General features: G+C 37.8%; 1 protein-coding gene across 1 annotated transcript; it reads right to left on the reverse strand.

Moving 5' to 3' along the window:
• Positions 1 to 5,554: 5,554 nt before the first annotated feature.
• On the reverse strand, positions 5,555 to 6,559 carry LOC137738804 (uncharacterized). Its single transcript, XM_068478279.2, has one exon. The coding sequence runs from the start codon at positions 6,343 to 6,345 to the stop codon at positions 5,749 to 5,751; it is 597 nt and encodes a 198-aa protein (XP_068334380.1). The 5' UTR covers positions 6,346 to 6,559; the 3' UTR covers positions 5,555 to 5,748.
• Between the last annotated feature and the right edge of the window lie 11,001 nt (positions 6,560 to 17,560).

Raw genomic sequence — 17,560 nt, forward strand, 5'->3', positions numbered from 1 at the left:
AGCATGAACAAGACTATGTGTAATCTAGTAGTACAATCAAGTGAAGACTAGTGATGAGCGCATCACATACGAGTCCTAATCAATAATTCACGTCGACATAATACTATTCACGGCCATAAATATAATTAAGGCATCCCGTAATAATATGCATACATGTGCATCCCATAAGATTATTCATAATTCTCCAACAATACGACATTTCCTTATAATCGTTAATTTAATTATGGCAATCACGTAGAAAATTCATTAATAAATATAAATGCGGAAACTATCAAATATATATATATACACACACACACACTATATAAAAGAAAAGACCCACTCACACATACTTACGGGGTCGCAGCCATTCGAACGAGTAAATACGAATCACTGATGTTAATTGTACCTAAGCATAATAGAGACCCATTAGTAAAACTCAATTAAAATGTTTGAATTTGGAGAAATGAATGGTGGATTCGAAATCAGCGCGTCGAAATACGCTAAGAATGGTAATGGGCAATTTTTGTAAAAAGTCAACGAAAAGTCAACAATCAACTCTAAAAAGTCAACCAAGACGCCCTGGTGGTCAACTATGTTAAAACTTTGGAATTTCACTGAATGGATGCCAAAAATGGACTCAAGACGTCAAAATTAGCCTAGGAGGGTTTTCGATAAAATTTTAGAAAAAGCCAACACAAGGAATATTCTAGGAAATATTCGAGGAATATTTAAGGATCCATTTTGGAATGGGCTGGATCAGATTAATAGACCAAAGCCTTGGGAAGGCCCATGGATCAGGTTTTTGGGCCGAATTTGGGCTTAGACCCTTTTTTTTTCTTTTTTTTTTTTTTGGGCTCGCGGGTCGCTGGACCCAACGAAGAAGAAGACCAAATTTTGTGGAGGGAGGCCAGAAAACTTCAAACACCAACCACAAGTTCAAAACTCAACCATTCTCTATGATTCAAAAGGAAAAATGAAGCTTAGAGCATAAGGAACAAGAATCTTCCTAAGTGGGGTTGAGCTGTGGTTGGAGTTGATCGGGAAAAGCCTGTAAAGGCTTCAGGTCAGCCGAAAAATCTGAGAATTGAAGGGCAAGGTTAAATTCGTCGATTTTTAGTTCGAAAACAACCCAGATAGTTAGGAAAAGTAACAAGAGACTGGAATAAATCCAATTCAATTGGAGTTTACCTTGATTTCGTTGATTTCAAAGTAGAACTTGCCAGAGAGGAGGTTGGTAGTTACGTTGTGTTTGCAGAGAGAGAAAAGAGACGTGAGGGAGTCTGGGGCTTTTCTCGTTTCGTAAAATTCATGGAGATTGTGAGGTTGTGGTGGTAGAACTCGTCATTCCAGTGAAGGTGGTGATGGTGGTCTCGGTATAGCAGAGGGAGGACAGATGAGAGAGCGAGAGAAATGAGAGCTTGGAGAATGAGAGAGAGAAAGTCCAAGATTATGGAGGAGGAATTGCCATGTGGCAAGAAGAAAGTGGAGGGTTTGTGCTAAGTGGGCCCTACGCCAAAATAAGTTATTAAAATATTAAATATTCACTCAAAAAATATTAAAACAATATAAATAATATAAAATAATTTAGAAAACATTATATAATAATATAATAATATATAAATAATATAAAATAATTAAAATAGTAATTTCTTAAAAAAAATAATCTTTCGGATTCGTAAATCCGTAAAATCTTCGTCGTAACTCCTAATTCGATTCCGCTTGCGCCTACGCGTTCATACAGTCGAGTACTTTGAGAATACGGTAAAATAATAATTCAAATACATCACGAAATGACGGACAATAAAAGTCAACGTTCTTGCTTTTAAGGGCATTTTCATCAATTCACTCTTTTAAATTTAATAAAATCGTAAAATTAAGGACGGATTGTTACAGGTTGTGTGTGAGTGGGCTTTTTCTTTTAAACTATATTTGAAATTGGTTTTATGTGTTGCTTTTATATCATGCTTTGCTTTTACTTAGCTTATGCAAATGTTTTTTGAGATGTTGATGTTGTGATTTATGAGATTTGAGAACCTTTCTTTGGAATGTTATACAACTGTGCATTACTTTTGGTAATGTGATATTATGTTTTGCGACACGTGTTATATGAGAGATTATCCATGCATGTTTTCATATAATTTATCCGCTCATCATGCTTACATGGTGCCTATAGGACTATCCAGGGCCAGGACCAACTTCACGTGTATGGCTATACTATTGTAGGTGTGAGGCTATAGTTGAATGTAGATTTATACACCCAGCATGTTCATGTTACAATATTTCAGCATAAGCTCTTGTGTCCGCATTATTTGATAAGCATACCTTATCAGTTTTATTGATGATTTCTAACACACCCACTCTCTTCTATTTATAATTTCTTTGAGAAGTGATTTTGGTTGGTGGTTTTTGAAGAGATAATGTCAAATTCATATATAAACTAAGAAAAATAATATGCAATGTATAATGAAGTGGAAATTTTCATGGTATTATTAACATGCATGTTATAAATTTAGTTATTGATTTTGGCTTGGCATGAAGAATGGTGTGAAAAAAAATGAAAAACTAGAGCTACTTTTACTGTTTATGCAGTGAGGGAAGGGAAGGAAAGGAAAAATAGTAAATTTAATGCTCCAATTTCTCAATCACTCTTCACGTTTTCTGCAAGCTCAAATCTTATTTATGATTATAAGTTTGTAGTTATTTAGATTTTGAAGTTTTTATCTCTGATTTTGAAGATTTCAGTCTCTATATCGTGTTTTTGTTGTAAAAGAATGCGATTTTGTTGATGCTACCTTTTGAGTATGATTCTTTGATAGGTGTTGTGATCCAGAATTTGTGTATCTTTTTGTGGAAATGATTCATAGTTGTTGCGGATTGCTGTTTCAAAACAGACGGCTTTTCTAGTTTCGTCTAAAGTTTAAGAACTATAAACGAAGGTTGAAAATTCCACTTCAAGGTGTTTGACAAAATAATTTACACTTACAATTACATGGTTCAATTTGTAATTACATTGAATCTTTTAGGATAAAACTTTACTCATGTTTGGCTAGGTGGGTTTTGGGGTCAAAGGCTCACGAGCTGGCTGCCAAGGCCCGAAGGCCTAAGCCTACACGACCCTGAGGCCTGAGTCCGAAAGGGTTTAGGGTTTCCAATTGGGCTAGGCATTGAAGCCTGTCCTTATTGTTTTTGGGTTAATACAATAAAATAGAAATAATTAAAATTGAAAAGGGTTTGGGTTTAAACGGGGCCTAAGGCCCGAGTTCTATACACGGCCCAAAGGGGCCTAGTTTGATTGGGTTGGGACGAGCTGGCCCAATGACCTGCTCTGGACGGAAAAAGAACGTTGGAGCTACCCAGCTTCGGTTGACGACCAAAATATCACCCTAGACTCCGATCTAGGTGCCAAAATGAAGGTGGGGGTGAGAGGAAGAAGTTTGTACATGTGGTTTGCTGTGAGACGACCGGAGATGGCTGGATTTGGGCTCACACACCCACGGTTTGCGGGACCTGGGTTTGGTGTTCTCTGAGTACTCCGAAGCTTCATGAAGACAGTGAAGAGGAAATGAAGGTCTACGAGGGTGGTGGTGGTGCTGCGCCATCACCGGGGTGCTTCTAAGGGTGTGTGTGGGTGCAGGTTCGATCGGCGAGAGAGGGAAAGAGGGATAGAGTGAAAGAGAGAAGAGTGATCTGAGTGAGTCTCGGGGCAAAAGAGAGAGAGAGAGAGAAAGATAGAGATAGGGGATGAGTTGGGATGATGCCACGTGGCAAACAGAGAGAGAGAAGATAATCTAAAAGGGAGGGTCCAGATTAGTTAAGGATAAGGGGACCAAATTGAAAACTTCAAATGCTTTTAGGGGAAAAGCAAAAGTTACGAACTAAATTTGGGGAGGGGTTTTACAATCTACCCCCCTTAAATAAAATTTGGTCCCAAAATTTAAAATAACTTGCTACATTGAAATACTCGAAAATAGGAAGAAAAAAAATATATATATATATATATATATGTATGAATGTATGTATGTATGTATACATACGTAACAAATAGATCAAGTCAGAGTGGTTGCACAAAAAGGGAAAATGCCACACCGTCATGATCAGTTTGGAATGATTCCATCTTTCATGCCTCCAAGCTCCTACTTTCTTCCCCCATCAGTGTAAAAGTAGAAATATACTTTATAACGATATAAAGTCAAAGATGTAATAGTGTAGGGTCAAAAATATGTATGTAAAATACGGTAGCATCAAAATAGATATGTACTAACATATAGGTCGAAAACTTGTACAGACTTAAAAATGAAAGTGGAAAAACTCGATCAAACCTTTGTAATGTCAGAAAACAAATATATAACTATAATGAGGTAATTTACAATACTCATATTGAAAACCAAAAACGAAAATGAAGGTGGGTCTCGCCCAAACATATGTAACGTCACATACTATGAGAAAAGTTGTCTTTGGGTCAAGCCCCCAACAATAGTAAATCCGTAACAATTGCCGTAGACGGGTTTTCTTGCCCACTTGCTTAACAAACCCAACGAATAAGTTATCGAAACAACAGTCGGCCGCCCGCGATATCGATCACACATTTGTTGTCTCGATAAGCAAGCAGTAATTTCCCAAGGGTGCACAATTTTCCATATTGTAAATTTGATCTTCCAAAAACCATTTTACCGCACAACATGAGAGTGTACAAAGATCGTCCGATTCTCACCTCGGCCGTGCCGTCATACTGTTCCAGAGTGCACTAATCAGATCCTGCTAGAAGTGTTTCGACATCCATGTACTCATAACAATAAGGTCTTAAAGTGAAGCAGTGGAAAGATGCATTGAGTCGAACATATCTCGTTGGAAAAGAACTATTAGAGTACGATATGATGTTTATGAATTGCAGTAGGATAATGAATGGTGACTATTCAATTCTGCGTGAAGATAGTGATGCAATCTGCTAATCACATGCACTACAATCTTCAACAATCTTTACTAAAAGATGGCTTAACCTCACACCTACATAGAACTCTTCCTGGTAAGTCTGGTAAACTTATGGAAAGGTTACTTTTTGGAAATTGATGAGGATAGTGTCTGCTACCGAAAAGTCTCCCAAGAAAAGTATTTAGATGTTTTATATTGTCTCTTTTAGAGTTCTAGCTAGTTGTATGCTTTGAACACATTTCTCAATTGCATGTTAATTCATTATATTTAAATTTATAAGTCTTATTTATTTCTTGTTCTCAGCATTTGCATTCAAATAAATGACTTTCGTCACCCTCAGGTGTCGGCTAGCACGTGCCTATCCTGATGTTCGGGGAATATCGGGATCGGGGCGTGACATGTTTGGCTACGGCTAGCATATAGTTAAGTTGGTGTTGGACCATTGGCTGTCTCGTAATTTGTGAATAATATTAATGTTAGACCATTGATCTCTTTCGATAAAACTTTGAAAAAAACTCATGTGACGTATTTTGACGTACATTAAGAAGAGGCGAGTTAGCATTGAATCCCATAACCACATATTTGTATGCATCATTACATCCTTAACATACAGAACTCAAGCCTATCTAATGGTGAAAAGGTGTAACCCCACGTTGAGGGCAAAAAACTTCCACCAGTATAATAAGTTTGCAGTAAATAATAAATACACACACCACTTCCTACAATCTCCCTTGGCTAAAATTCCATAAACAACCCTATGCTGTGCATGCCATAACTAATCATCACCATTTTTTTACGGAGACTAATGATCACCTTTTCTTTTATGGAGACTAATGATCACCTTGAAGAAACAGAAACTGCAGGCTCTTCTGCTATGGTATCCAGCAATGGCTTCTTTGACCTACTCATAGACAACCTGTGCATAAACTCCGGCGCCGAGAAATCTTCGATGTCATCTAAGTTAAGCTTTGGCGTCGCCGCCTCATGCTCCAAACTTTTTCCCCAACTCTTAATCCTCTTACACTCATCGCCTTCATTACCAAACTTCATGGGCTGATGATGATAAGCCGGCCGCACCCTCACGTTTCTCCCGGAAGCTCGCTTGCTTGCTGACCCAGCTGCGGCGGTGTGGAACAGTGGCCCCATATCAGCTGTTGTGACGGTGGAGTTGAGCCTCTTCATGGGGAACATGACGTAAACGTTGCCGATATCCAACTCTTCGTCGGCACTGAGATGCGAAAATCTTCTTCCCACATGGAGAGACTGGATATTTACGAGGAAGAAGTTTGGGGTGTCGACCATCAGCTCGGCGGCTTTTATGGGGACATTGAATTGTTTGATTTCACCGCTTGGGACGATCACTTTAGTGGTTGCTGCTTTTCCATGCTTGCTCAATATTTGGGTTGCTAGGCTACAAGAAATGTAGTTGCCCATGTTGCCGAGAGAGAGAGAGAGAGAGAGAGAGAGAGAGAGAGAGAGAGAGAGAGAGGTATACGAAATGAGATGAAACTTTTGGTCTTGGAAGTTTGAGGGAGTTGAAGATTTATACAAGGGAATTGATGAAGACGTCTCTCAACTAAAAATATGAATAAAAGCATTTACTTCTGCATCCAAACCTGAAGTATTATGTTCGATTTTTCTTCCTTTTATATAAAAACCTATGAAAAAGGATTGAAGATTCTGAAATAATAATAGAGCCAGTTGTGATGTATCTGGGTTTGACATATTGTTGGTGGAGTCCGCGTTGGGCCAAAAGAGAAGAAAAAAGAAAGAAAAAGAAAACAAGAAAATGTATCGGAAGGTACGTTACTGCATTTCAGGTTGGTTTTCTTATAATTTCTTAATTAATTAACAAATATACTCCGTTAAATAACGTGTGGGACCTTTCTTCATTGTCATTGACTTATTCATTTTTAGTTTTTGAAATGGGATTAGGAGCTTATCGGAAACAATAATGTTACTTGTAGTTTATAGATCGGTGGTGCTATTCACACTTTTTTTTTTTTTTTTACCTCCAACACATTTTAAGTTGATTTATGTTATTTGATCTTCTTCAATTCATTTGATCTAACGATCAAAAAATGAGAAGGATGTGTAGGAGATAAAATGAAGTATGTATACCACCCTTTATACATATGTGGATGATCTTTGTTATTGTATGTAGGACTAACTTGTATTAAAGAGTACTACTCTATCTACAAATTATTAGTTCTTCTAATACTATTGTGCTAAGTCGTTACATTCAAACACTAAACGTCTCATGTGCCAATATACATATCAGGGTTTGTTTTTTTTATTTTTTATTTTTTTTACAAGAAGCGGTAGAGTGGTATCATCACAAGTAAATACAGAGGTCACACCAAATGGGTACATTGCTCCACTGACTAATTAAGAAGTTGATTTGAAGTGAATATGCACAATCAAATAAATTAGAGTAAACCCCTATACAACTATCAAAACACAAATCCACAAATGCCACCAACACATATGTGTGACCAAAAAAAAAAAAACAGTAGACGCAATTAGAATATCTTGTTGGTTAGGAGTCATAGTAATACAATGAAATCTGTAGTATATTCAGAGTATCATATTACGTAGGAGTCATAGTAATACAATGAAATCTATTGTATATTCAGAGGTGAACGAAGACACAATGTCGCATCATTTGGAGGCCAATATTCCTTCCGTGTATCCCTCCCCTATACTTCTACATCTCTCATCCATGAATTATGGATGATTAATTCAATGAAAGATACATATGAATGTGATAGCTTGGGAACCAAATAAACACTTGTGACTTGTATATAATTTACGTGTGAATTAACAGGAAAGCATGTGAGTCACCTTTTGAGATATATGCATGAATGAATAGTAGGGTTTGCGTAATCATCATGGGTGGCTCAGTAATTGAGATGAATTATAGGTCTGTATTCCACATGATATATGTCATGAGTTCAATTTTTACTGCTAATAAATCGCACGATGTTGGTAAAAGGAAAGCTAAAATGCTTTCTTTTCGATTTTCCTGAAATATGGATTGCTGTGACAAAACTATCAGCTGATTCATTTTATAAGAAAAAAAAATAGTAGAGTTTGCGTGACAAGTTAGGTTCAGGTCTTGCATTTTTATTTTTTTTTTGTCGGTGGCGGTAGCGCGCGGTTGAACGAGTCAGTGGCGCCTGCCTGCTGCCTGCTGCCTGCTGCGTCACGGGATCGTTGGTGTCACATTTTCAAGCATCTTTCACACAATTCTCCCACTCACTCTCCCCATTTATTTATTCCATGCCAATTACAATATATTTATACTGTATTAACACAATACTATTGTTATTATTTTTTTAGTAAAGTAAAAATATTATTCCACTCACTCTCCCCATTTATTTATTCCATGCCAATTACAATATATTTATACTATATTAATACAATACTATTGTTATTATTTTTTTAGTAAAGTAAAATTGTTAGTGGCTAAATATTTAATTAGTAGGGGGAAAAAAATTTGGTAGAGATCAAACCTAGACTAGTGCATAATTATTTAATACTACTGCGATAAAATATTAACTGCAATATTAATTTGGGCCTTATAAAAGTCGAATTCCCTAACATAGCTTTGTGTTTAATCTAATAGCATATGACTTGTTTGGAAATGCTTTAAAATAATTGAAAATATTTTTGATGCAAGTGTTTCTGAATTTCAAAAGCACTTGAGGTACTTTCTTCAGGAAACATCAGTTACATACTTCTTGCATGAATCATTTCAAGTATTTTTCCAGAATGTAGTTGTATTTTACTAAAGATTAGTTCCAAAAACACTTACATTGAAAGGTTGCATTTTTTATTTTATAATATAAGGCGCTATTCATTAGGGGGGGCCCTTCTTGCTGGGCTTGAAGGCCATGGTCTTTTCCAAACATTTTGAAAAATGTCTTCCATTTCTTGCCTCGTTCGAAGGGGGGAGGATCGCCCTCCCAATTCGAAGTTTTTTCCTGGAAGTTTCAACCTTGTTGATTATGACAACAGTCGCGACCCAAAGGAAGAGGGGCACTCAAGAACAAGTTTGAGGGGATCTCTTACTTCATTGGAACGGGAACTGACACAAAACTATGGATAGACCCCTGGTTGAACGGCTCACCGTTGATCCACCGGCCATCTAAGTCCCACCCGGCCGCTCATTCTAAAAACACTTCTAAACAGATAAGAGATTTGCCGTTTAAAACGTATGCGACATAGATATATAAAGGTTTTGCTATTGTCTTGGTTTTACCCTCATGCCACTAGGTCCCAAACAGTAGCCTCCAATTCCTCTCAATCCCTTATTTCAATGCAACTGTAAATGATAGAACAAGAAAACCGTGCGTTTCAAAATGATATTTTTGTTTTTTTTGGTTTTTTGAGTTTGAATTTGCAAACATCGTTAAGGTCGTGTAGATTTTTGGATACAAGTTGTTTGGTTAATTGAGTGAAACAAATGCTATATGTTGAACCTATTATGTACATATAATCTTTTCTGAAAATATGCTTTTAACCCTTGAAACTCAAGTTTCTTTACATAAAACCAGATATAGTCTTTTTACTTGAATAAAAACCAATAACTAGGCTTCACATAAGCAAATTCATTAATTCTGTTTGACTTTACACATTTTTCATTTTCCAAATGCCTAAAATACCCCTAATTACAATTTTAATGTATACATTTAATTCTATGCAGATTTGAAGGGAGGGATTAATGAAAAAAAATGTATAAAAAATGTATTAATGTTTAAATTCAATGCATATTAATATATCATAACAAATTGTATGTTAATGCTTCTGGAAAAAAATAAAATAAATAAATAAACATTAATGTTATACTTTCCTTTAGATTTCGTAATTATTTTCCAAATTTGCATAAAATTAGACAATTTCAATTTAATCCTGTTATTTTCTTACCAAATGGAATGACACACCCCGACCGAGATCGGAGCGTGCTGGCCGTCACACAAAGGTGACGTAGCCATGTGCACGTGCGGAAGCTAATAAAGTAGTAATATAAAAGTACGAGTAATTAAAAACTAGCATACAAGGTACTAAAACAAGTGCTAGTAAGTGAGATACAATTTCAGAGCAGGTCTATAGCAGCCCAAACGAAAAAGACGACAGTAGTACGCCCGAAGGCGACCCTACAATGGAGAGTGTCTGTCAGAAACGCCGAAAAGCCCTCAGGGAAAACCACCGCAACGGCTAAGCAACTAGAACCTGGAGGGACGCAAAACAAAAGCGTGAGTGGGCAAAAACAAAGCTCTTTGAAAACTCTTTAGCAAAATACTTTCTATCCCCTCGCCGTAAAACCTGTATACTTCCCAGAAAATAAATATATATACGTATGAACAGATATGCCAATCATGCTCGATAATATGCCATGCCAAAATCTCATAACGATATGCAAGTGCTCAGGTATAACATCTCTATATCATATAATCTAGCAGCCGGAGTCACCTAACGTGACCTGTACGGCTGCATCTAGAGCTCAAATCTCAATCTCAATGTCTGAACCTGCCCACGAGTCGGAACCACCTAAAGTGGTCTGTAAGAAAGGTCTGGGTGTAACATATATAGACGCTCTAGTGCACGATCACGTGAAGGTTGTGCGAATAATCGCGGGTCACCTACGAGTCGGAACCACCTAATGTGGTCTGTACGACAGGCCTATGCACCTAACTTGGATCCAAGCTGAGCGTGTGGTGCGGGAGGTGAACATCACGTGAAGGACTGTGCCCTACTCTGGGCAGGAGCACTAACACCGGGGGTGCAGGTTATGAGCTCTCTAAGTCTCTCAAACTACTGCTGAAAGTAAACATGAATACCACTTACCTGGCACTTACCTGTGCATCCACAGCACCCAATATGCATATATATGTATGCCACTACTAATGCGTGCAATGATGCATAAACGATAATAATAACATGCATGGCATAAGGCAAATAACCCTTTTTACTCAATTTCTGGGAATATAAATGTATATAGGTATATACGGAAAACAAAAGCCCACTCACTGGTATGTAGAAGGGTCGTAGCCCCCCTGTCTCGCGTGTGCATGCTCGTCCTCGGGGTACGTGTCACCTATATGCGAAATAGCTATAAAAAAGTTAACTTTAAAGCACATAACCCATTTCTCGTAATAACTTCTCATACATTGCTCAAAATGGACAAATGAATATACCAACGTGCTCTACACAACCTCAGGATCACAACCATATTTTTAAAATAATTTTTGGACCCCTCACGCGCCCCCACGCGCCGAAATAGGCATGGACCTACGCGCCCCCCACGCGCGGCCACGTGCCACGCACACTGACGGTGTCAACAGACGCCGTCAGGAATATTCCGTTAAACTGACGGAATATTCCGTTAAAACTAACAGGTTCCGTTAACGGCGTCAGGAATATTCCGTCAGAATTGACGGAATATTCCGTCGCCTTCTTCATTCAATCGCCGGCGACGTTGCCGGCGCCGGAAACTGGGAAAACCTGCAACTTGGGTTTTCTCGCTCATTTTTCCACCATTCTTCACGTTTCTTGCACCAAAATAAAGCCCTAAACTAGTAGAACACAACCATACACAATTTAAGGCCTAAAACTCACTAGATTATACCTGTGCAAATTCTCCAAAACCGGCCAACTTAGAACAGGACGATCCCGACGTCCAATTTTGTCCAACGAAGCACTCCGAGGCTCCTTGGGACCTCACCAACACAACTACAAGCTTCAAAAGTTCAAAAACTAACCAGATTAATCTTGCATGAACAGTGACTAAAACGGAGCTTGTAAAATCGACGTGAAAACGTCAAAGTCTTTACCTAAAATTGGTACCACTGGACTCCTCTCAGCTTCACGAACTTGATGGTGCACTTGGTTTCTTCGATCTGTTAAGGTTTGAGGGGTTTTGGGGTTTGTCCGTACGTTTTCAAAGAGGAAGAAAGGGAATGGGGCTCGGGGAACTCACAGAGAGAGAGAGAGAGAGACAGTGAGAGTGAGACAGTGTGTGTGTGTGTGTGTGGCCCTAAGCTTGCCAACACCACACAAAACAACCAAAACAATAATACGAAAACAAGCTAGGGGTAAAAGGGTCATTTCATATGCACGTTTCCGATATTTCCGGGACGGGATGTCACATGGAAACTGAAAGGGAACTATGGAGTAATTTACGTAAAAACATAGGTAAATTATTTGGACATATGTGTTAGTAATAAAATACTCCCAATATATGTAATAATACATGCAAAATAATTTACCTACAAAATAAAAAAAATGTTATTTGATTCAATATTAATTTACCTACAAAATAAATAAATAAAATGTTTTTTTGATTCAATATATCTACTACTTTTTGTTTATGAATTTCAATTTTCTTTTTTTTTAGAAACATAATGTACCTAAAATATAATTTATCTATTGTTTAATTCTTATAAGTAAATAATGTACTTATAATTTACATATTGTTTAATTCTTATAAAAAAATTAATTTACTTATACATTACATATAAATATAGATAAATTATTTTTGACACGCATACATAATAACAAATCAAAATGGCTAATGTATGTAATAATCTGTGTAAAATAATTTACCAACAAAATAAAAGAATATTAATTGATTTTTGTTTTTTTCTATCAAACAATATTATTTGATGCAAAATAGCTGATTATATAAAGGATCATTTTTTTCATACGAAAAATGTGACATCCCACATCGCCCAGGGGAGTGATCTTTTATATGTATATTCTCAACCCTACCTAGCACGAGGCCTTTTGGGAGCTCACTGGCTTCGGGTTCCATCGGAACTCAGAAGTTAAGCGAGTAGCGCGGGAGAGCATTCCCAGGATGGGTGACCCATTAGGAAGTTCTCGTGTAAGTTCCCAGAAACAAAACCGTGATGGCGTGGTTGGGGCCCAAAGAGGACAATATCGTGCTATGGTGGTGGAGCGGGCCCAGGAAGTGGTCCCCCTCCCCGGGTCGGGATATGACAATTTGGTATTAGAGCCTAACCCTAGCCGTGGTGTGTCGACGAGGACGTCGGGCCCCTAAGGTGGATTGTGACATCCCACATCGCCCAGGGAGTGATCCTTATATGTATATTCTCATCCCTACCTAGCACGAGGCCTTTTGGGAGCTCACTGGCTTCGAGTTGCATCGGAACTCCGAAGTTAAGCAAGTAGCGCGCGAGAGCATTCCCAGGATGAGTGACCCATTGGGAAGTTCTCGTGTGAGTTCCCAAAAACAAAACCGTGAGGGCGTGGTCGGGGCCCAAAGCGGAAAATATCATGCTACGGTGGTGGAGCGAGCCCGAGAACTGGTCCCCCTTCCGGGCCAGTGTGACAGCCCGTCCCGGACTTTTCGTACCGTAGGGATGAAATGACGGTTTTGCCCCTAGTATGTTTGTTTCGTTGTGTGGTCATTTTTGGGCTTTGGTTGGTGGAGTTTGGACCACACACACACCACACTCATTTCCTCTCTTTATGCCCTGTCCCGAGTCCCTCTCTCTCTCCCTTTCCTATCTTCTTGTACGGACAACACCTAAAACCCTTGAAATCTTCACAGATCGAGGAAACAAATTACACAGTTGTGCTCGTGAGGTCCTTCGGAGTTCAACCATACCCATTTCAGGTAAGGATACCTTCGTTTTCACGTCGAACTCGAGATCCCCGATTTTGGTCACTGTTCATGCACACGTTAATTCTTGTGTTTTTGGGAATTTCAAGCTTGTAGGAAGCTTGGTGAGGTCCTTAGGAGGCTCGGGGTGGTTCGTTTGAAGGTTTTGAACATCGGAATCGTGAGTTGCAGGTTTGGCCGGAGTTGGTGGTGTTTTTCCAGCGAGATTCTGTGGGTTTTAGTGCTTGAAAGTGGTATGGATTTGTTCCTCTTGTTGTAAGCTTCATTTTGGTACCAATTTTGTGAAATTTGGTTGAAAAACGAGTGAGATACGAAGTTTTGAATATTTTTCCCGGTTTTCTAGCGCCGGCAACGGTGCCGGAGTTTGGCCGGAGAAGATGACGGAATATTCCATCAGTTTGGACGGAATATTCCTAACGGTGTTAACGGAATATTCCTGACGACGTTAACTAACGCCGTCAATATGCCAGGCACGTGCCTGCGCGTGTGGCAGTGCCTTGGCCGGCGCGTGGGGGCTCGTGCGGCATCGGAAAATTATTTTCAAAATATGGGGATGTTTGTGAGGTTGAGTAGATCACGTTGGTGTATTCATACACCCCATTTGAGCATTGTATGAGAAGTTATTTCGTATTGTTGGTTATGTGCTTTCAAATTTACGTATTTATAGTTGTTTCGCATATAGGTGAGATTTATCCCAAAGTCGAGCACGGTCACTCGAGGCAAGGGGGTTATGACCCTTCTACATACCAGTGAGTGGGCTTTTGGTTTGCTGTATATACCTATATACTTATGTTTTTCCCAGAAAGTGAAATGAAACGTTTATACGTTTATACGCCATGCATTATGTTTGCCCATTTAAGTATGCATTATTAGTTGCATATATATATATATGTGTGTGTGTGTGTGTGTGTGTGTGTGTGTGTGTGTTGGTGCTGCGGACGCACAGGTAAGTGCCCGGTAAGTTATGGTTTATGTTTTTGTTTAGTAGTGATTTGAGATGCATAAAGAGCTCATAACCTGCACCCCTGGTGTTAATGCTCCCGCCCAGAGTTTGGCACAATCCTTCATGTGATGTTCACCTCCCGCACCACACGCTCATCTTGGATCCAAGTTAGGTGCACAGTCCTGTCGTACAGACCACTTTAGGTGGTTCCGACTCGTAGGTGACCGGCGATTATTCGCCTAGTCTTCACGTGATCGTAGCACTTGAGCGTACTTATTATACACCCAGTCCTGTCGTACAGACCACTTTAGGTGGTTCCGAATCCTGTGTAGGTATAGTCAGTGAGTTGGAGATTTGAGCTCTAGATTCAGCCGTACAGGTCACGTTAGGTGACTCCGGCTGATAGATTACATGACATTGTTTGGCATTACCTGAGTACTTGCATTTTATTTCGAGGCATTTGGCATGGCATATTTCTGAGCATGACTTATATATATATATATATATATATATATATATATATATATATATTTTATTTTCTGGGAAGTATACAGGTTTTACGGCGAGGGGTTAGAACTTTGTTTGTGAAATGGTTTTTGAAAAGCTTTGTTTTTGCCCACTCATGCTTTCTGTTTTGCGCCCCTCCAGGTTCTAGTTTGGCTAGCGCTTTTGGTGGCTCCCCAGAGGATTTTCCCAGCTTATCTGACAGATTATCACCAGTGTAGGACCATCTTTGGGTGTGTTTATTTAGTGTTGTTTCGCCCGGACTGCATTAGGTCTTCCGTGCTCTGAACTTTGTTTCTCACACTTATGCTTGCACATGTATGTCATTACTTTGTGTATAGCTAGGTTTTTATTTATTCGTACTTTTATTATTATTTATTAGCTTCCGCACTGTGCACATGATTACGTCACTTCCACGTGACGCCCAGCATGCCTTGATCTTGGTCGGGGTGTGTCAGCCGGGATGTGACAAAAAATGTGCCTATAATTGTTTATGAATATGGGTAATTAATATATATTTAAATATATATATGTTAATAATATTTATGAAACAAAAAAGGTAAAATTTCCATATGAGGTTAATTGCTAATCATAATTAGGGTGAGTAATAATATTTATTAACATAATAAGGGTTTTGTGGCATAAGTTGTAAATATGTTGCAATAATTGGTTACATATATTTGTCTACATGGTAGTCTATTTGAAATTTGGATTTTATTTGAATGTTTAATATTAGTTGAATTTTTGTTTGAAAAATAGAAGTTTTAAGGGTCTTTCTCTAAAGAATCCTTTTTAGTGTAAGTTTATTGTGTGAATGAACCTCGTTATGTGAATTATAATGCTAATGAACCGGCGTTGAAGAGTGTTGAACTTTTAGTGTAATGTGTATGAACCTCGTTATGTGAATTATAAATGCGAATGAACCTCCTTGTGTGAATTATAAATGAACCTGCGTTGAAGAGTTTTGAACTTTTTAGTGTAAGTTTATTAAGTGAATGGACCTCGTTGTGAATTATAATGTTAATGAACCTGTGTTGAAGAGTGGTGGACCTTTAGTGAGTTTATTATGTGAATTAACCTGTATGGGTTCTAAAATTATGGTAGATCAAAACCCAAAACGGTTCAACCATTTACTACATGATTTTGTAGAAACACATTCTTAAGTGTATAAACTAGGAAAGTTTCTTTGTTGGATTGGAAGTAAACGGATCTAAATTGATAAGCAAAGCATTCATGATTAAACCTAATATTTAATTACGAAATTGGTCTTATATCTGATTAACTCTATTATTTTTTAAAATAATACTCCATTTAATATTAAATATTGTTTTTCTTTTTAATGATTTTTATAGGATGGTGCTATCCATGCATCAATTTTTACTTCTCACATATCTTTTGTAAATTTTTGTCCTTTAATTTTCTTCAATTCATTCTATTTAATGGCCGAAATTTGAGAAAGATGTGTATGAGGTATAAAAAAAAGTGTGCGAATAGTACCATTCTTTTTATGTTGGTTGACAAAATATGGCGCATTTTATCTATGGTATTAAAGTTGCTTTCCATCTCATAAAAACACCTTTTCCTGTCTCCCTCTTATTGGACTACATCTCACTCTTTGGTATAGCTTTGAGTGCCAGTGTGGGATATACATCTGTTTTGCTTGCATGCCTACAACATTCCAACGTTAATAACACAAAATTCGAAAAACACTTTACTGCTTACATGCAAGGTTCTAAAAAACGTTAGTCGCTAGTCGGACGGCGGGCTGGCGCCTAGCGCCTAGGTGGCTAGGTGGGTCTAGGCGGATTTAGATAAATTTCTTGTATATCTTGTAAATAAGTGCATATTGACACTTATAAAAATTAAACTTGTATGAAATTCATGGATAAGATAATAAAAGAATAATAAAATGCAAAAAGAGTATCCAACAAGTCCAAAATTTAAAAACACATTAAGCATATATGTCATAGAACCATAGTGATGAGTATTGTAGGATGACACATGTACAAGACGTTCACAATTTAAAACCACATAAAATGCAAAATAGGAAGAAAATAAGGAAATATAGTAATGTAGATAGGATTTTTTTTTTTTTTTTTTTAATTTCAATAAAATAAAAAATAAAATAAAAACTTCCTAACCGCCTCGCCCGCCTAGAGCCTAACTGATTTTTCCAACCGATTTGCAAGAAAACGCCTCGGGTCACCACCGCCCAATGCCTAGACCGTTTTTTAGAACATTGCTTACATGTAAAAAGAATTATTTCTTATTTTATGCATACGTAATTTATAGCTAAGAAAGAATAACTCATGCCATGAACCAAGCAATGCTCTACCTAAGACCTAGATTCCACCATTACTTTTAGTCATATTTGTTGATACAACAATAAATTAATACTAAAGGTGAGAAAATAAATTGGTATCAAACTTGATATCTACTAGATTCAAACTTAAACCCTCTCATTTACAAATGAAGAGAAATATTACTAGATCGTAATACTAAATAACTTATTTTGGTGCTTTTAAGTTAACCAAAATCGATAGATTTTGTTA

Source organism: Pyrus communis, chromosome 9 (genome assembly GCF_041283825.1).
Source record: "Pyrus communis isolate YQ-2024b chromosome 9, ASM4128382v1, whole genome shotgun sequence".
Classification (NCBI taxonomy): Eukaryota; Viridiplantae; Streptophyta; class Magnoliopsida; order Rosales; family Rosaceae; genus Pyrus; species Pyrus communis.